Source organism: Ascaphus truei, chromosome 8 (assembly GCF_040206685.1).
Source record: "Ascaphus truei isolate aAscTru1 chromosome 8, aAscTru1.hap1, whole genome shotgun sequence".
In the NCBI taxonomy this organism is placed as follows: domain Eukaryota; kingdom Metazoa; phylum Chordata; class Amphibia; order Anura; family Ascaphidae; genus Ascaphus; species Ascaphus truei.
Genome location: NC_134490.1, coordinates 41,379,831 through 41,400,308, shown reverse-complemented (window position 1 = coordinate 41,400,308; position 20,478 = coordinate 41,379,831). Strand labels below are relative to the sequence as shown.

At 47.2% G+C, this 20,478-nt stretch overlaps 1 protein-coding gene across 1 annotated transcript in view; it reads left to right on the top strand.

The window, feature by feature from the left end:
* TMPRSS9 (transmembrane serine protease 9) overlaps nt 1-20,478 on the top strand; it is a 68,983-nt gene that overhangs the window by 12,010 nt on the left and 36,495 nt on the right. Inside the window, exons 5-9 of the mRNA XM_075611652.1 lie at nt 10,861-10,902; nt 12,848-12,961; nt 15,723-15,894; nt 19,344-19,618; nt 20,112-20,248. Of these exons, the coding sequence (XP_075467767.1) occupies nt 10,861-10,902; nt 12,848-12,961; nt 15,723-15,894; nt 19,344-19,618; nt 20,112-20,248 (740 nt within the window). The remainder of the gene's footprint in view (nt 1-10,860; nt 10,903-12,847; nt 12,962-15,722; nt 15,895-19,343; nt 19,619-20,111; nt 20,249-20,478) is intronic.

The window sequence follows — 20,478 nt, the reverse complement described above, 5'->3', positions numbered from 1 at the left end:
TACGTGGAAGAACTGTCCTATGCAGGCGGGTCCCTGACCCCCTGCACCCACACTACCTCTCCCTTCACCTCCCGGATCCCCTCTGACTCAACCTAAACCTGCAGCAAATGCACTGCACTCAACTGGTACCTGCAGCAACCCACTGCACTCAACCAGTACCTGCGGCAACCCACTGCACTCAACCGGTACCTGCAGCAACCGCACTGCACTCAACCTGGTACCTGCAGCTACACTGCACACACACTGTGCCTTCTTGTCAGCACTCACAGCACTGACAGCCGTGACACTGACAAGACTGCACACCACACGCACCTAAGGGCAGGGTCCCTAACCTAAGGGCCGTCCCTCAGTACCTACCCATTACCCTGGTGGGGATTGGGGCCTGCCTGGGATCTGGGGAACTACCTTACCTGGTGTAGGAGCCACTTGCTCCCTACACCCTTCCTTCCCCTTCCTGCTCCCAGCTTCAACTGCCAAACGTGGTCCCCGCAACATTGTAGCCTTCCTCCACAGGAGAAGCTGCAAAACCCTATTTGCTGGCTGGCTGCACGTGATGTGGGTGAAAGGGCAATCCCCAGAGGCTGCTGGGAATTGTAGTCCACTCAGGACCTCTGTAGCATTGGGACCGCGTGCGCTACCTTTACTGCGCACGCGCGATCCTGTAATGGCTACCACGTTGGTAAGGGGGCTAGGGGGAAGCCTGCTACACTATACTTACTACGTTTTTTATTTATTTTAAATTACACTCTTAATGTCATTTTAAGGAGTTTTAATATTTCTATAGCAGGTTTTAGCACACTTTCCCAGAAGTGCAAGATATTTGCAACACACTTGTGTTTGTGATCATTTGTTACCAATATTCCCAGCAGTTTGAGCTGCAAACTGTAGCAATAGATAATGTTACCGTATTAATTTAAGTATATATTATAGCTGCTGAGTTAGGCTGCGCTTATAGTGCCTTGCGACGGCGACGCGGCGACGCTCTGAATCAAATACACTGACTCCGTCGCAAGCGCTTATAGTAAGCGCGACGGAGCGACCCAAAATTTTGAAGCCGGGTCTATTAGATTTTTTTTAGAGAAAGTCGCCACATGTGACTGTCTCTAAACCAATCAGAGACTGCGGCCCGCCCCCTTTCGTAATGTCGCTGGCGACAGTCGCTAAATCAAATCATACGTTTCGCTAGTAGCGACGGCGACGTGTGATGTCATCGGTCGCGTCGCCGTCGCCAGCACTCTAAGGGCGGCCTTACAGTGACTGAAAGATTGATTGAATCTGAAAGGCGGCAATTAAGTGAACCTTGGGAAGCAGGCTCTCTGCTGATTAATTACGGGATAACGAATAGATCAGCAGCTTAGGTAATTAGTTTTCTATAAAGGTACAGAGGGCCCCGGGTATACGGCGGGTTCCGTTCCAGAGGCCCGCCGTATAGTGAAAATCGCCGGAAAGTGGATCCGGCGATTTTCAGTGCTGCGCATGCGCAAACCGGCATTTTTGCCGTTCTGCGCATGTGCGACCTGCGGTCTGCACGCGCGACCGGCAGTCTGTGTGCGCAACCGACGGTCTGCGCACGCAACCGGCGCTCTGCGCATGCGCGCCGGGCGCACCCGCCCGTTCTGCGCATGCTCGATTTTAAATTAAACATTGTGGCCCCCTTCTCGGTGCCGCTGTATCAGCGGATCGCCGAAAAGCGGAGCGCCGAGAAGCGGGGCCCTTTGTAATTAAAGGCTGCATATTATATATTAAAACATATACCGGTATTTGAAAGTGCTGCTTGGACTGCCTGTTTAACGGTGTATTCCCTGATAACTTAAAGCAGTCACTCAATCATGTGACCCTCTGCTCATGTGTAATGCTTCCCTAATCATTTATTAACTTTGCAAATTGACATGCTTTTCTTAGAAGGATTTCCCAGTAGCCATTTTTAAGTGCACCCGTTTAAAAAAAAAAAAAAGGATTTGTGTCATTATTTACAGCAAAAACAGCAATGAACACCTGTTTCATAATTAGATTTATCATTATGGTGTGAAATTGAGTCAGTCCCTATAAGGAATAAAGTGTACTAATGGCAGTCCCATGTTTGAGGGGTCAGTCCTCTGTATAAGGAAAGTGTACTAATGGCAGTCCCATGTTTGAGGGATCAGTCCTCTGTATAAGGAAAGTGTACTAATGGCAGTCACATGTTTGAGGGGTCAGTCCTCTGTGTAAGGAAAGTGTACTAATGGCAGTCCCATGTTTGAGGGGTCAGTCCTCTGTGTAAGGAAAGTGTACTAATGGCAGTCCCATGTTTGAGGGGTCAGTCCTCTGTATAAGGAAAGTGTACTAATGGCAGTCCCATGTTTGAGGGGTCAGTCCCCTGTATAAGGAAAGTGTACTAATGGCAGTCCCATGTTTGAGGGGTCAGTCCTCTGTATAAGGAAAGTGTACTAATGGCAGTCCCATGTTTGAGGGGTCAGTCCTCTGTATAAGGAAATTGTACTAATGGCAGTCCCATGTTTGAGGGGTCAGTCCTCTGTATAAGGAAAGTGTACTAATGGCAGTCCCATGTTTGAGGGGTCAGTCCTCTGTATAAGGAAAGTGTACTAATGGCAGTCACATGTTTGAGGGGTCAGTCCTCTGTGTAAGGAAAGTGTACTAATGGCAGTCACATGTTTGAGGGGTCACAACTGGATGATTAATTCCTTTTTTTTTTTTAAATCAAAATCTGACACCTATAAGTTTTTTTAAATCATGTTTTAAAGTCAGTTTGTAAACCTTGTGAGCTGAGATGGGATAGGTATGATTTCCTCTGGCTGATATCACTGTCAAGCAAAAGTTCTCCGGCAAATAACCCCTCTCTATCCCACACCCCTAATCTTTATTGCGTGCGATAACGGTAAAGAAAACACTTGATTGACAAACACTTCCCCATTCAGAGCCCCCCGGCGGGACAAAAAAAAATCTGCCTCACAGCGGAGTCTTCTGTTTGACAGATCCCTTTTCGTCTTATTTGACTTCTAGTCCACCAAAACCCAGAACTTCTCTTCCGTTCTTCAGTTCTTTCTATGTCTTTCCGACTTCGGATGGGATCCATAGATCTGGTTCTCCTTTGTGCAATGTCTTTACTTAAGACTATCTTCATTCCTACTAGTAACTTTGTTTTTCCGCTTTGGGGGTATTATCTGGTACTCGGGACATGATGCACAGAAATTCACTACCTCTTTATCAGTGTGCGCTTACGATGTGTAGTTGTAGTTGAAGAGAACACCGGTGACAAAATCTTTATAACCTGTGCACTCGAACACTGTCTTCAAGTATTCGCTCTATCTTGGCGCACTCTGACAATTCTCGTTCGTCTGGATTTTTCTGAAGTTTGCCCGGCCTGCCTCTTGCTCGAGGTTGGAAGTTTGCCCGGCCTGCCTCTTGCTCGAGGTTTGAAGTTTGCCCAGCCTGCCTCTTACTCGATGTTTGAAGTTTGCCCGGCCTGCCTCTTGCTCGATGTTTGAAGTTTGCCCGGCCTGCCTCTTGCTCGAGGTTTGATGTTTGCCCGGCCTGCCTCTTGCTCGAGGTTTGAAGTTTGCCCGGCCTGCCTCTTGCTCAAGGTTTGAAGTTTGCCCGGCCTGCCTCTTGCTCAAGGTTTGAAGTTTGCCCGGCCTGCCTCTAGCTCAAGGTTTGAAGTTTGCCCGGCCTGCCTCTTGCTCGAGGTTTGATGTTTGCCCGGCCTGCCTCTTGCTTGAGGTTTGATGTTTGCCCGGCCTGCCTCTTGCTCGAGGTTTGAAGTTTGCCCGGCCTGCCTCTTGCTCGATGTTTGAAGTTTGCCCGGCCTGCCTCTTGCTCGATGTTTGAAGTTTGCCCGGCCTGCCTCTTGCTCGAGGTTTGATGTTTGCCCGGCCTGCCTCTTGCTCGAGGTTTGAAGTTTGCCCGGCCTGCCTCTTGCTCGAGGTTTGAAGTTTGCCCGGCCTGCCTCTTGCTCAAGGTTTGAAGTTTGCCCGGCCTGCCTCTTGCTCAAGGTTTGAAGTTTGCCCGGCCTGCCTCTAGCTCAAGGTTTGAAGTTTGCCCGGCCTGCCTCTTGCTCGAGGTTTGATGTTTGCCCGGCCTGCCTCTTGCTTGAGGTTTGATGTTTGCCCGGCCTGCCTCTTGCTCGAGGTTTGAAGTTTGCCCGGCCTGCCTCTTGCTCGAGGTTTGAAGTTTGCCCGGCCTGCCTCTAGCTCAAGGTTTGAAGTTTGCCCGGCCTGCCTCTTGCTCGAGGTTTGAAGTTTGCTCGGTCTGCCTCTTGCTCGAGGTTTGATGTTTGCCCGGCCTGCCTCTTGCTCGAGGTTTGAAGTTTGCCCGGCCTGCCTCTTGCTCGAGGTTTGATGTTTGCCCGGCCTGCCTCTTGCTCGAGGTTTGAAGTTTGCCCGGCCTGCCTCTTGCTTGAGGTTTGATGTTTGCCCGGCCTGCCTCTTGCTCGAGGTTTGAAGTTTGCCCGGCCTGCCTCTTGCTCGAGGTTTGATGTTTGCCCGGCCTGCCTCTTGCTCGAGGTTTGAAGTTTGCCCGGCCTGCCTCTTGCTCGAGGTTTGATGTTTGCCCGGCCTGCCTCTTGCTTGAGGTTTGATGTTTGCCCGGCCTGCCTCTTGCTCGAGGTTTGATGTTTGCCCGGCCTGCCTCTTGCTCGAGGTTTGAAGTTTGCCCGGCCTGCCTCTTGCTCGAGGTTTGATGTTTGCCCAGCCTGCCTCTTGCTCGAGGTTTGAAGTTTGCCCGGCCTGCCTCTTGCTCGAGGATTGAAGTTTGCCCGGCCTGCCTCTAGCTCAAGGTTTGAAGTTTGCCCGGCCTGCCTCTTGCTCGAGGTTTGATGTTTGCCCGGACTGCCTCTTGCTTGAGGTTTGATGTTTGCCCGGCCTGCCTCTTGCTTGAGGTTTGATGTTTGCCCGGCCTGCGTCTTGCTCGAGGTTTGAAGTTTGCCCGGCCTGCCTCTTGCTCGAGGTTTTTGAACCACTGCTTTTCAATGATGCCCTTGGCTTCAACCCTGCAGAGGACTTCTCGCATCATCTCATCTTTCCATTTCTCTAACTATTCTTTTACTTGCTTAACGGCCAGTTTTCCCATGCATTGTGCTGTCTCCTCAACCTCACCTGTCTGGTACAATTTCAATAAAGGGATCAAATTGTTTAAATAGTGTTTGCGTCTTTTGTTCTTTGTTAGTTTCGGCTTCCATTTTATCTAATTTGAATAATTGTGTAAAATATTTGTTTAGCATCTCCATGTTAGGGGGAATATCCTTTATCCACTGTAACATTATGGTTTTTCTGGCAGACAGTAATGTTATTTCTACGAATTTAGGTATTCTCGCCCCGTTATTTAGGATTTTCCATTGCTCTAAATTGCCAAATATCAAAGACACTGGTTCTTTAACCACAGTTATTTTAACATTCTGCTGTATATAATCCAGCACTTGGGCCTAAAAGTTTGAGATCTTGCGGCAGTCCCATAAGCAGTGTTTTAGGTCTGCTTTAGGTTGTTGGCACTTTGGATATTTATTCTTGGATTTGTCTGTATTCTTGTAACTTAAGCTGCGAACCCGCTGCGGCCGCGGGCCACCAGACCCTTACCCGAATAGTCCTTGCCCCCGCTGCCTCCTTCCGGCAGGGCTGACTACGGACTGTGACGCGTCAGCCGCTGGAGCTACAACCGGCTTGTGCTTTTCAGCGCTGACGCGTCACGTGGTACGCGAGTCAGCCAATGGGGAGGAGGGGAGGGAAGGAGCTACGGATGGGAGGCGGATTGGGAGGGGAGCAGGGAAGGAGCTGCGGGGAAAAATGTGTGTGTATATGTATGTGTTGTGTGTATGTGTTGCGTGTGGGGGTGGTGGAGGGGTGGACGGCACCACGGCACCACGATCTGGCAAAGTTTTACCACGCCCCCCCCACCCACTCCAGCCCCCCCCTCCCACTGCGCCTGTCTGCAGTGCGGGCGCGCTGACTGAGGGAGCGGGGCCTTAGCCTTATGTTAAAAGCACAATATGCACTGTATGTCAGTTTTAGTTGCATCTCTCTTCCCGTTTCTGAGATTATTAGTTTTCTAGTTCTATCTGAACCAGTCAGTATCCTCTAATCCCATTTTCCCTTGAAATCTCTGCTCCAGGCCTCAAACAATAACATTCTAATATTGTGAAATGTGGTGCAGCGGGAACAGGGAGGGACCCTAAACCCTGCACAATAACTATAACAAATGGATAAGTTCCCAGCACTCAGAAAGAACAATGTAGTCTAGAGATAGGCAAAAAATGATTTTAATGTGAAAACACACAATAGATATACGTGCACAGCCACTAGTGTGGAATACTCTCTAGTGCAGGGGTGCGCAAACTTGTTGCGCTGCGCCCTCCCCCCTTTCCTGCTCTTCTGGTCGATCGCGCCCCCCCCTTAACTTCAACAAAGCGTCAAATGACGCTGCGGGGTCACGTCACGTGACCCGCGGCGTCATTTTATGTCACGTCTCCATGGTAATCGGCGTCATTTGACGCCGCATTGCATTGAAGACACGTGGACAAGAAGCTAGTGAGTACATTTACAGAGGCCTCCCGCTCTTAGCACGGGGCCTCTGTAGCCACGCACCCCCCCCCCCCCATAAAGTCCTAGTGCGTAGCAATAAATAAAAGTGACAAATGACACCTAAGAAAAAATAGGACTGGAGGACATAGGGTAAGGGCCGAGATGGGGAGGTCGGGAGAGGGGGGGAGGAGGACAACACTCTGGAATCCAGTGAAAAGAAGGGGGCTAAATGGTCTATTCAAATCTTTGTTATCAGTATGCCTTATTAGTAATGGTAACATTTGTAAGAGGTAGAGAATTCTACCACTTTGATCAGTTGGCATCTCCCTGACAGGTTCAGAGGGAGGTTCTGCCACCCTTCCAGTTCCGTAGTTACCTTCTGAAAAATACTCCTAAAATTGTCTATGTATAATTTTCCCAGGTCCGCTGCAATATTAAAACCCAGATATTTTATAGATTTTCTTGTCTTTTTATAATGTATCTTCTCATCCCATGTTACAGCATTCATACTGTATTTGTGAGGATTAATATTTCCGTTTTGTGATATTAACTTTGAAACCTGAGAATTTACCAAAGTCCTCAGTAGCGTGAAATATACTGGGCAATGCCTTCTCAGGGTTGGACACTAGGAGCAGCAGATCATCCGCAAACAGGGCCAATTTAGCCTCATACTTTCCTATATTGATTACCTTGAAACTTTCCATTTGTCTCAAATATTTGGCCAAGGGCTCGATCGCTAAAATAAAGAGCAAGGATGACAGAGGACACCCCTGTCTCGTCCCTCTGTATAATTTGAACTCAGGAGATAATAACCCTGCTACCATAATTTTAGCTTTTGGGTCTGCGTACATTGATTGAATTATCCCAAGGAAAGATCCTTCTAACCTTTTTTGCAGCACCTGGAACAGATACTTCCAGCTTACGTTATCGAAGGCCTTTTCGGTGTGGATTGATATATTATATTATTTATTTATTTTAAAATTAGAATTGGTCTAGTAAATGGCAGACATAACCTTTCTAATATTCTTCATAACCTTTCTAATATTCTGTAAGGGTTCCAGTCCAGGGTTTGGCTGGAACTTGCCCTTACATGGCTGTAGTAGCCATCTTGGTTCCTGGCAAACCTCTCCCTGAAGTGAGCAATTGGCTACAGCTGTTCCTGGACTAAAATTGCTGTCTGCCTTGTTGCTGCCTGCTGTGCAGCTCTGCACCTATTGGCTCTCCTTGATATTTAGGGTCAGCCTCCCCCACTAGGAAGGGGCTGGGCATATTCATTGTAAACTGTGCTTGTGGCAAGCACGTCTGCCTTGCCTAGCCTTCTCTGTTCCTGGGGCCTTCCCTGTGCTGAAGCCCTTGTGCTGAAACCTTCTCTGTTCCTGAGGCCTTCCCTGTGCTGAAACTTTTTCTGTTCCTGAGGCCTACCCTGTCTTCCCTGTTTGCTGAGAACTTCCCTGATGCCGACCCTAGCCTGTGACCCCGACCATCGCTCCTGTGCCACCTGCCTTGACCTCGACTACGCCGCTCTCCTACCTTGACCTGGCTACCCACGACTATGAAACCCACAATCCAGACTCAGCTTCGCTGCTCCATTTCGCTGTTTCGATATCCCCTCCTCTGCCCTGCGGTCCCGTTCTGGTTTGGGCGAGCACCCATTACAAGGTCTCCCTTTTACAAAGCCTGATTGATCAGGAGGAATCAATTTTGGTAGGATAGAGGCTAACCTCTCAGCTAATATTTTTGGGAGGATCTTGGCATCTTCATTAAATAATGATATAAGCCTATATGATTCTGTTTTCTGTTTTCCACTTCCTTGTGAAGAATTGTTATAAAAAACATCTTTCCCTTTTCTAAGTATTCTTCAGTTTTTAATATACCTTTGAATGCTTCCTTAAGTGGTAGCCCTATTTCCTCACTGAACATTTTATAGAACTCAACACCAAACTCATCAGGCCCTGGTGCTTTGCCATTTTTATGTTTTTTTAAATCAACTCTGTTATTTCGTCTGCGGAAATTGGTTAGTTTAGTCTTTGTTTATCCTCCCTTGTTAATTTAGGCACTTGTAATTTCCCCATGAACTCCTCCATTTCCTCCTCGTTTTCCTCACTCTTCCTGTATAATTTTTGAAAATATTCTTGGAATGCTAATATATTCCTTTGGGTTCTGTTAAGATTTCCCCATTAGCTTTCTGTATTTTCGATATATATTTAGATGAAGTATTGTTCCTGACTAAATTCCCCATTAGTTTGCCTGCTTTATTCTATATCTATATAAATTAAATTCTCTATATTGCATTTTTTGTTCTTCCTTTCTCTGAAGCCATATCCAACCATAGCCATATCTGCAGCCACTTTTTCCCTCCTTCAAGCTTTTGTCCCAGGATTTCCCAAGAAGTACTCTGCTGAACACTCTTGTTCCTGCACCCGTTAAGACTCTCAGCGTGGCAGGGTAGCTTAGTGTAATTTTTTTGTTAGACTTCAAGAGAGCGCTGCACACCTTGCTGAATTCCCTCCTTTTAGCTGATACCACTGCTGAATAGTCTTGAAATAACAGGATCCTACGTCCTTCAAATATTAGGCTGCTAGCGCTTTTATATGCTTGTAGCAGGTTTTTTTTCTGCAAAATCTAGGACTCTCGCCATTACTGCCCTGGGTCTGTGTTCTTGCCCTTGTTTGGACTGAACTGGTCTGTGGGCCTTCTCAATCTTGACCTGGGCTCCTTCCTGAGTAATTCAAAGTATCTTTGGTATCCATTTGGAGCAAAAGTCCATTAATTGTATTGGTTTCACAGACTCCGGGATCCAAGTAATGCGTGATGTATTTTCTAGATCATTTATTGTCTCCTCTAGGGACTGATTCTTTCTTTTTAAAGTCTGCATTTCTAGTTGCAGTGCTGCAGAGTTACCCTCCAGGTCGCTCACTCTATTTCAGCCTCCTCTATTCTAGTGCTCTGGGAGGTGAGTTCCCCTTTAAGATCCTCTATGGCTCTCTGCAGCTTTTTAAAGCTTTTAGTCAGAGTTGGCATGATTTCCCTCCCCACAGCTCTGGCCACCTCACCATGCTCTCTCTGCTCCCTGTATATCTCACTCTCCTGTGGGTCACAGACATCCTCCGGATCCTGCCCCATGAGGTTGGCTGCCATCTTGGGTTTCTCCTTCTTTTCTGCTTTCTAAGGACACTGCTGCAGCTGCTTTGGAAGCGTATTGGATTTTTTAAAGAGGTGCCTTTCCATCCAGCTCCCTTGGGACCCTTTTCTCTCCTTGCCTGTCACTCAGCTGCTTTTGTATGCAGGTTGCTGCCTTTCTGGTTGTTTGCTCATTGAGCTTCTGCAGAGCTCAGACCTCTGTCTCTTAGCCTGACGCCACCCCGAATCCCGCTCCAGTTTTCTTAAGTGGTATTTCAGCTTAGGAGTCAGTTTAGGAGACTTTCTTTTCACCTTGCCTTCCCTTTCGATGCCTTTTTCTGCTGATTAACAGGGCCCGGGACGCCAGTATCCTCTGTCCCCCCCTGTTGGCGGCCCTGGACCTGACACTTGGTTGTGGTCTCCTGACCCTGAACCGAGAGAGTTAATGCTTCACTCTCTCACAAGGGGGTTAAACCTTTCGAAGGAACCAGATCACACTAACGCAGGGGTGGACAACTCCTGTCCTCAAAGGCCACCAACCGATCAAGTTTTCAGGATATCCCTGCTTGAGCCACTTGTGCTGAAGAAGGGATATCATGAAAACCTGACCTGTTGGTGGCCCTTGAGGACTGGAGTTGGCCTGGACTAACACATTGCATACATGTCTGGCCCGAAAAGGGTTAAAAGTCACCGTGCCAGTGCAGGAATAGCAGAAGCGTTGACAACTCGCCAACATTGCCCTGTAATCCGAGCAACGCCAGAGAGAAGCCGTCGCCTTTACGAGCGCCAAGAACGATTGAAGTAAATGAAAAATTGGAGAAAAAAAAAAAGAAAAGGAGGAAAAATGAAATGAGAGATAATTATGGAGAGGACGTTATATTGTTTTTTTTAATGGGAGAACAGTAAGTCTCTTTCAGTGAACAGTAGAGGGCTGTGTTATTGAAGTCTGAAGGTTCGTGTGTAGAAATGAGTAGTCTCTAACCTCCATGGGGCAGGGGGAAAGTGGGGGGGGAGGGGGGAAGAGGTTTTAGTTAAAAATGATCCTTTCATGGTGATATCACACCAAAAAAGCCCTTGAAATTATCTTGAAAGTGAGGTCATGTGATGCCATTTAAAGCCATATACCAGCTGTATTTTATCTCGCTGCGCTGTGTTAAACAGGCGCAGCTATCTCTAGGGCTGCAGAGGTGGAGGACCTGGTAATATTGATGGGTGTGTGTGTTTATTTCAGATGCTGAAGGGCTGTCCTTTTATACCATAGGCCTGAAGTCGGGTAAGCTCCTTCTATGGCTCTGTGTAATGATTCCAAGTGTATAACTGTTAGGAAAAGGCCTCTTCTTTGCCTCTCCAGTCTTGTTTTTATCTTCCCCTCTTATATCCCCTTTCCACCCTTTCCATTATTCACATTCTCTCCCATCCCTCTTTCTATCTCTGGCTCTCTGTCTCCTCCCCTCCCCCTCCCTCTCCTGTCACCAGCAGTGAATTTACCTATGAGCTAAATAAGTTACAGTTTAGGGCCTCACAATTTGAGGGGCCTTCAAATACTAAGAAACATTTTTTTTCCCCAAATACCTATAATATATTTTAGGGTCCCCGTAAATTCCAAGGGTCTATTCACGCTAAAAATAAATTAGAATAAAATCAATGGGGGTTTGAATCTTTAGTAACAAAAGTTGAATGTATGTTAAAAGCAACCTATTGTGGAAAAAAACGTGTTATCTAATAGCGCTTAAATCTATTTAAATTCACAAATTAAACAGTGTTAGGGTATAAGTGAATCACCCCCAAAAATAGTGCTATAATGTGCACAAAACGAAATCAACTTAAATAGTGATTTTGTGTTTATATTTGAATAAAATACAGACTTAATTCGATGCTGCTCAACCCTTGATAGGGATTGCTTTCTCAATCCACGATTTGCATTGGTGCCCAGGAAGATCAGGGAGCGCAAGGATATGTGAATAAAAAACATATACAAATGGTGCAATGTGTCTTAAGTCTTTTCTTTTCAATAAGTTTTCAATACCCCGATCCAAGTTATTCTCACAGATTTCTCTGTGTTAAGATGTACGTAAAGGTTTCTTTATCTTTCAATCTTTATGGGATTGTAGTATCTATGGAACCGCTTGAGGTATGGAATCCTCACCGCATATACCGGTTTGAAAGAAGAGGAACAAACATAGCGCAAAATTGCAAGACACTTGTTTTATCTACATAAAAGGGTAAAATCACACTCACATGGTTTCTAAAACATATGCGCAGATAGATCAAAACATGACCAAACATCCACCGCGGAGGTTGCAGAGTGGTCTCTCTGCAAGATGCTCACGGTACACTGTGACGTCTGCGTCTTTCGGATCCCGCACTTCCGGTATCGATCCCCGGATGTAGACCCTGGAGGCTGTCTACGGCGAACAGATGGCCAAGGAGGAGAAACGCGTAGAGTGTGACTTGTGCCCAGCAGAGACCGAGAGGGAGACTCCACACAGTACCATCTGTTCGCCGTAGACAGCCACCACATCCGGGGATCGATACCGGAAGAGCAACCTATGTCATGTAAAGAAAAGACGGACAACAGCAACTCAACAACATTCTGCAGAAGAACATAAAGGTTCAGTTAGTTCTTTCCTTCGACTTCACATCCACAGTCCCTGTTTTGTTTAAGTTCTACTACTGGACTCTCACACCGCCTCTCAATTGTGAGGAGTACTCAAAACAGTTTACGGTAGTTACCCTGCCCACATTATTTTTTAACATTATTTTTAACATTTAATATTTAACATTTAATATTTTTAACATTATTTTTTTTTATAGGGGCCACCGTCTTTATCATAGTTTAGAGCCTCGCAAAGTCTTAATCCAACACTGCTTCTCACACTCTCTGTCTTCCTCCTCACACTCTCTCCATCCCCCTCTATCTCCCTTGTCTCTCTCTCCTCCTCTTCCACTCTCCCTCTCCCTCCTCACATTCTCTTCCTCCTCACTCTCCCCCTCCTCACAGCTCTCTCTCATCTCCCTACTCACACTCTCTCTCTCTCTCTTCCTCCATCTCTCGCTCCTTGCTCTCTGTCCCCTTCCATCTCCTTCTCTCTTTATCTCCCCCATCACACTCTCTATCTCCCTCCATCACCTTTCTCTCTCTCGCTCTACTCTCAACTAGCCAGCGCTACCTGCTTCTATCCGTCCCTTGGCTGTAAATGGCTGACTTGTTTTCCCAGGAAGTTGCCCAGCGCAAGTGTTTGCCTGCCGGAACAGCCAGTGCATCGTAAAGCAAAACCCAGAGTGTGACACTATTCAGGACTGTGATGACGGATCGGATGAGAAGAGCTGCAGTAAGTAACCCTCCCCTTCCACCCAGTCATACAGGATTCCAAGGCTGGGACAGTAACAACCAATCAGAACGCTCAGTTCTTCAAAGCTGACCTTATTACCTTGTGAGGACATTCACATGTCTTAGACAGGTCCACAAAGCTGCCGTTCCCCATTATCTCTTAGCATACAATGCTTCCACTGCAGCCATGAATTCTTTGTAATGACATGCCAATGAACACTCACACTGTCACTTTATGCTTCTTGTCCATTTTAACATGGACAAACGGTGACAAATGTAGCGCATGCGCAAACAGCGGGCGCCGACTGTGCATGCGCAAATGCAAATGGGATACACCGACTGCACATGCAAGTGCCCATCATGCGTGCGAGGCTGGCAAGCGCCCATCGCACATGCGTGGGCGCACGCCACTTGCCGGCCATGCATGCGGATGCAGAGCCGGCAAGCACGATGGGCACTTTCCGCCCGCGTATGCGCACGTGTGATCATCGCTTGTTAGCCGTACATGCGTGATCGGCGCCTCAAGACATTTAGATATAAAACCGGGACATTTAAATAGATTTCGGAACACCGGGACAGAGGGCAAAAAAACCGGGACTGTCCCAGCTAAACACCCGGAAGTCTGGTCACCCTAATCATGGACCCCTATAAGCTTATGCCTGCCGTAAAACACATCCAGGGTTCAAACTGTGAGTACTCACTTGCATGTCATTACCCAGAATTCCTGGCCGCAGAGTAAACATTGTATGCTAAGAGATAATGGGAAAAGGCAGATTTGTGGACCTGTCTGAAATATATGAATGTACTCCCAAGTAGTCATTTTATTTTCTATACACTGTACAATGGAGAGTTTTTGTTACTTTTTTTTACTCACCATAATTTATGTTGTATGTACAGCAGGGCCCTGCTTCTCGGCGCTCCGCTTTTCCACGATCCGCTGATACGGCGGCACCGAGAAGGGGGCTGCCATGTTGAATTTAAAATCGCACATGCGCAGAACGGGCGGGTTCGCCCGGCGCGCATGCGCAGACCGCATGTTGCGCGCGCAGACCGCAGGTTGCACATGCACAGAACGGCGAAAATGTCGGTTTGCGCATGCGCAGCACTGAAAATCGCCAGATCCGCTTTCCGGCGATTTTCACTATACGGCGGGCCCCTGGAACGGAACCCGCCGTATACCCGGGGCCCTGCTGTATTTGGAAATGTCAGAAATGCAGCACTCTGATCGGCCCCAGCTGTTGTCATGGATACCCTGATCCTTTCTTCCCACTTAGCTCTTTGGAATGTTTCATTCCCCCAACATCTGGAGGGGGGAGGGGTGGGGTTCAGCTCACATTTTAATGCCAGATATACAATTTGGGGCATATGTATCAGAGGAAAATTGAGGCAAATCTGGGGATAAATAATTGCTCCAGATGTATCAAAGAAAAAGTCCCATTGATGGACTTTTTTTCTTTGAAACATACTGTATGGTGCAGCAAGAGGGCCAGCAATGTGTTACGGTTCTGGCACGCAAGGAGTTAATGGAGATCTCCACATTACAGTGTCTCTTTGTTGTCATTGTCACCTCTGCTACTTCTCTCTGTGATAGTCCCTTTCCTTTGTCACTGTCTTTCTCTCGCTTCTCTCACCCCCTGTGTCCCTCTCTTCTCCACCCCCCGTGTCTCTCTCTCCCAGTCTCTCTTCTCTCAACCCCTTTGTCCCCCTCTTCTCACTCCCTTGTGTCTCTCTCCCCCCCTTGACTCTCTCTCTCCCTGTCTCTCTTCTCACCCACTGTGTGACCCTCTCCCAGTCTCTCTCTTCTCACTCTTCAAGTCTCTCTATCTTCCCACAGTGTCTCCCTCTCCCAGTTTTTCTTCTCAACCCCATTTCTCCCTCTTCCAGTCGCTATCTTCTCATTCCGTCTCCTTCTCCCAGTCTCTCTTCTCACCTTTGTGTCTCCCTCTCCCTGTCTCATCTCACCCCCGTGTCTCCCTCACCCATTCTCTTTCTACTCACCCCGTGTGTCCTTCTTCTCACCCCTGTATGTCACTCTCCCAATCTCTCTCTTACCCCCGTGTCTCCCTCTCCCAGTCTCTCTTCCCCACCCCAGTCACCCTCTGCTAGTCTCTCTCTCTTCCCCCGTGTCTTCCTCTCCCCGTATTTCTCTTCCCACCTTTCTCCCTCTCCCAGTCTCTCTTCCCCCCCATGTCTCGTTCTCCCAGTCTCGCTCTCTCTCTCTTCTCTCACCCGTTTCTCCCTTTGTCAGTCTCTCTCTCCCCCCATGTCTACTACTCCCAGTCTCTCTCTCTCTCTCTCTTTCCCCCTGTCACACTCTCCCAGTCTCTCTCTTCTCACCCCGTCACTCTCTTCCAATCTCTCTTCTCTAACCCCGTGTCTCCCTCTCTGTCTATCTTCCCCCTCCATCTCCTCTCCCAGTTTCTCTTCTCAGCCCCCGTGTCTCTCTCTTCCAGTTTCTCTCTCTTCCCCCCCAGGTGTCTCCCTCTCCCCGTCTCTCTCTTCACCCCCATATCACCTTCTCCCAGTTTCTCTCTCTTCCCTCTGGTGTCTCCCTCTCCCAGTCTCTCTTCTCACGACCTGTCACTCTCTCTCTCCCAGTCCCTCTTCCCTCACCCCTGTGTCTCCCTCTTTGTCTCTCTCTTCTCACCCCATGTGTCTCTCTCCCAGTCTTTCTTCTCTCACCCCCATGTCTCCCTCTCCCAGCATCTCTCTTTTCAGCCCCCATGTCTCCTTCTCTCACCCCCTGTGTGTCCATTTCTTAGACTGTGGTACCCAACCCGCCCTGCAGAAAGCAAACAGGATAGTTGGAGGATCGGATGCTTCCAAGGGGGAGTTCCCGTGGCAGGTCAGCCTGAGGGAGAACAACGAGCACTTCTGCGGAGCCACAATCATCAGTGAGAGTTGGCTGGTGTCTGCAGCTCATTGCTTCAACGAGTAAGCATCATGCAACCTGTCAACTCTTTTCTTCACACCTCCCCAGAAAGTAGCACAGTAGAAGAGTTGCGCACGCTCTGTAAACAGAGCAGTGGTGCGCGCACGCACTGGTGCCAGAGCGGAGGTCTGTGGCAATGCAGGTAAGGAGGGAACACTTTGCAAAGGACGTGTTCACCAATTCCTTACAATCTTGCATTAAACAGGCAATGGATGGAAGGGAAGACAACATCATTATGCCCCTTTATAAAGCATTAGTAAGATATCTCTCTCCCTCTCCCTTTACCCCTCCCCCTTCCCCTCTCTCCCTCCGTTTCTCCCGATCATTTTACCACCAGTCATTCCAAGCATGACGTCCTTCTCAAGCGACTTGCTTCGCATGATGTGACTAAAGTAGGAGAGCTTTTGCTTTGTTATTTTGGCCTTCAATGAGATTATCGGTTTGGTCCGTTACAGGACTGCTTGGTTCGTTATTCTTGCAGTCCACGGAATGCGCAGCAGACGTCTCCAGCACCACAGGTCAAATGCATCGATCTTTCGCCTCTCTGCCTTTCCCAGAGTCCAGGTTTCAAAGCCATACATTGTTATTGGGAAAATGATCGCACTGACCAATCTGCATTTGGTTGCCAGGCTGATGTCTTTACTCTTCCAGATGTTGTTCATACTGACCATCGCATTTCTTTCAAGTGCCAACCGTCTCTTAATCTCAGGGGTGCAGTCACCATCACGATCAATTTTGGAGCCAAGGAAGATGAAATCTTTAACCACTTCAATTTCCTCATTATTGATCTTGATATTAATGTTCGCATTTTTTGCTGTTGTCATGATCTTTGTCTTCTTAATGTTCAGGTGCAATCCAACCTTCTCACTTTCTTCTTTGACTTTCATGATCAGATGTCCGAGATCCTTCTTGTTTTCAGCCAGCAGGGTAGTATCGTCGGCGTATCGGAGGTTTTTGATGTTTCTGCCGCCTATTTTCACGCCAATCTGGGACTCATCCAGGCCTGCTCGCCGCATGACAGCTTCTGCGTACATGTTGAAAGCTGCTAGTGACAGGATGCATCCTTGGCGTGTGCCCTTTCCAATCTTGAGCCAATCCGTGTCTCCGTATGGCGCTCGGACTGTATCGTTTTCATCTTGATAGAGTGATCTTATAAGTGTAGTCAGGTGTGGTGGTATGCCCATTTCCTTCAGGCAGGTCCAGAGCTTGTTGTGCTCAATTACATCAAACGCCTTTGAATAATCGATGAAACACATGTAGAGATCTTTCTGATACTCCCTGTTTTTTTCCATAATCCATCGATTATTTTGGCAATGTGATTACGAGTGCCTCTGCCTTTCCTGAAGCCAACTTGCACATCTAGCATTTCCCTATCGACAGTTGTACTCAAGCGTTGTTGGATAATCTTCAGAAGGATTTTGCTTGCATGTGGTATCAAGGCCATGGTGCGGTAATTCGAGCAATCCTACGTGTAACCCTTCTTCAGAATTGGGATGAATACTGCTCTTTTCCATTCTTTCGGCCATGCACACGTGCTCCATATGCATTTACATAATGCTGTTAATGCTGCCGCTGGTATGGTCTTGAGCAATTCCTGGGGCTTTTCCATTGGCTAATTGCTTCATTGCCCATTGTCCATTATATCTGGCTCCAGTTCCAGTGTCTCATTCTCCTCGGATAGTTCTGATGTTCATTTTCATACAAATTTTCTGTGTATTCCTTCCACCGATCGTGTATTGCTTGCTGGTCATGCAATTCCTGGCCTTTGCTCCCATGAACTATTGGCCTCCGAGTCTTGAATGTTGATAATGCCCTCTTCATGTGTGTGTAGAGTTCTTGTGTATGACCTTTCCTGTTCGCTTCCTCCATCTTCTGGCACTGTTCATTCCAGTAGTTCTCTTTGTCCTTTCTAGCCTCTCTTTGGAATTCTGCATTCAGTCTTCTGAAATCTTCTCTGTTCCCAGTAGCTTTGGCCTTCCTTCTCTCTTCTGCGATGCTGATGGTCGAATTGGAGATCCAATGGGATGATTTCGATGGTTTCTTGTACGGGACATGTTCTAAGGCTGTTACAATAACGCATGCTTTCACTTCTCCCCATAGCTCGTCTGGATGCCTCTCTCTTCTGTAGCGAGGAGGTCGATTCTGTTCTTTACTTCAACGGCATAGCTGGGGCTGATCTTGTCTGTATCAAATTTATTTGTGGCTGCCGTTTGTTTGGTCTTACAGAATCTGAGTTTAACTGCGGCTACCAGTATTTGGTGATCTGATCCGCCATCAGCACCAGGTTATGTCTTCACAGCCAAATCGAGTTCTGCGATTTGGTTTCTGTGTTCTCGATTTGGTGATGTCCAGGTGTATAGCCGCCGTTTGGGTTGTTCAAATCAAGTGTTGGTAATCGTTAGCCGATGTTCTTGACAGAATCTTGCCAGTTCTCCTGCCTCGTTCTGCACTCCTAAACCGAATCTTCCAGCGATTTCGGGTTCTGCCATAGTTCCCACTTTGGAGTTGAAATTGCTAATAATGTAGATAATGTCCTTATTGGGTGTTTGGCTTAGTGCATCCTGAAGTTCACCATAGAACTCTTCCACTTCCTCTTCTGATGTCTGTTGTTGGGGAGTATATTTGCATAATCGTAACGTCACGAGGTTTCCCTCTGATTCAGATGGCCATTATTCAGTCGCTGAGTGTCTGATAACTCTTGGTGGCTTTGGCAATTTTCTTGTTCACGATAAAGCCCACTCCTCGCCATCTGGTGGTGTCATTGACAGAATAATACACCGTGTGCTCGCCGGAATTGAAGAAACCATTGCCAGTCCAATGCATTTCACTGATGCCCAATATGTAGATGTTCAGTCAATTCATTTCCCTTTTCACAATGTCCGAATTTCCTTCGTTCAGACCGTTCACTTTCCACGTTTCAATTTTGAATGGTTTTGTACAGCGCAGAGCCATGGCAATCCCAAAGGGGTTACATCCGTATGACTCAAAGTTAGTCACTGTGTGAAGTTGATAAATGCACAAATATCCACCTACCAGTGTTGTGCAGGGGGGCAAACATTTTTGGCCTGTTTCAGCCCTTCTTCTGACCCATTCCCACATAATAAAAGAGACCAGACTTCCTTGAGTAGGTGTAGTTGGAAAAGCGTCTAATGGCTCGAAAGCTGGTCATTATGTCTCTGTGCTCCATTCCAGTGTGCCTTTGTATATGACTCCTGTGATCACTTGTAAATACTTTAAAACTAAAATACATCCTATGTTATGATTCAAACTATTCGTTTATTGTGATTTTTAGAGTGCTGAGACCTCACACAATTCTACAAAGCGACCATTTATTCCTTCCACACTGCTCTATACTAGAGTTATCCCATCTATACCCCTTTTGAGATCAGACACAATCACACTAATTTATGTAAGCCACTTTGACCACCCCTTGAACTCCACATCTCTTTAGCTTCCAGGACCCTGCTGTGTGGGTGGCTTTCCTAGGAACGACATCTCTGAGTGGCTCAGACAGCAGTACAGTCAAGGCCCCCATCAAGCACATTGTCAAGCACCCCTCCTATAACCCGGACACAGCTGATTATGACGTGGCCGTCTTGGAACTGGAAACCCCACTTACCTTCAACAAGTACACCCAGCCTATCTGCCTCCCGGCCTCCACTCACATCTTCCCTGTGGACAAGAGCTGCATCATCACCGGATGGGGTTACCTCAAAGAAGACAACCGTAAGATGCCCTTATGTGATAAGACGTTTACCAGTCAGAATGATGCGCCCAACACTTTTATGTCCCATCTATAAGGGTCTCGTCAATTAAATATAAAGTAAATTGGAGGCCACTAAGACTCTAAATTCTGGCCGTCTTGTATGGTGTTCCATGTCTAATTTGTGGGGGATTATTGTCATTTGTCACTCTAATGACCCATTAAATCATTAAACATGTTATTGCCAGTAGGTGACATTGGTCCTAATTGGAACTGACCCTTTAACCCATTAAACATGCCACTGTCATTAGGTCACTTTAGTCCTAAAATTGAGTCCTCCTTTAAAAGTAATTCAAATTAGGATGTCCATAATGAATGTGTGATGTCATTTATAGCACAGGACCTGCAGTGCACTGAGGTTCCTTTGCTACTCCTTCTGGCTTCCTGACATGGCACAAACCTCTCATGTTCTCCTTCTAGAGGATAATAATGTTGCTTTTCTTTCTCCCACTTTAGTAGTGAAGCCTGAGGTTCTGCAGAAGGCTACGGTAGCCCTCCTGAATCAAGCGCTGTGTAACAGCCTCTATAGCAACGTGGTGACAGATAGGATGCTATGTGCTGGGTACCTGGATGGAAAGATCGATTCATGCCAGGTAAATGAGTTGTCTTTGTATATTTAACCCTTTCAATGCCATAGGGGCTTGCAACTCCAGGGAGCGGTATGTAAGGGAAAAGAGAGAGAGTCTGTATAGGACAGAAGGGAGGGAGAGGGGATATGATAGAGAGACAGGAGGTAAAGAGAGATAAGAGAGAGGGGTGTGAGAGAGAGGAGTCAGAGGGAAATTGAGAGAGGATGGTAAGGAGAGTGAAGTGTGTATGAGAG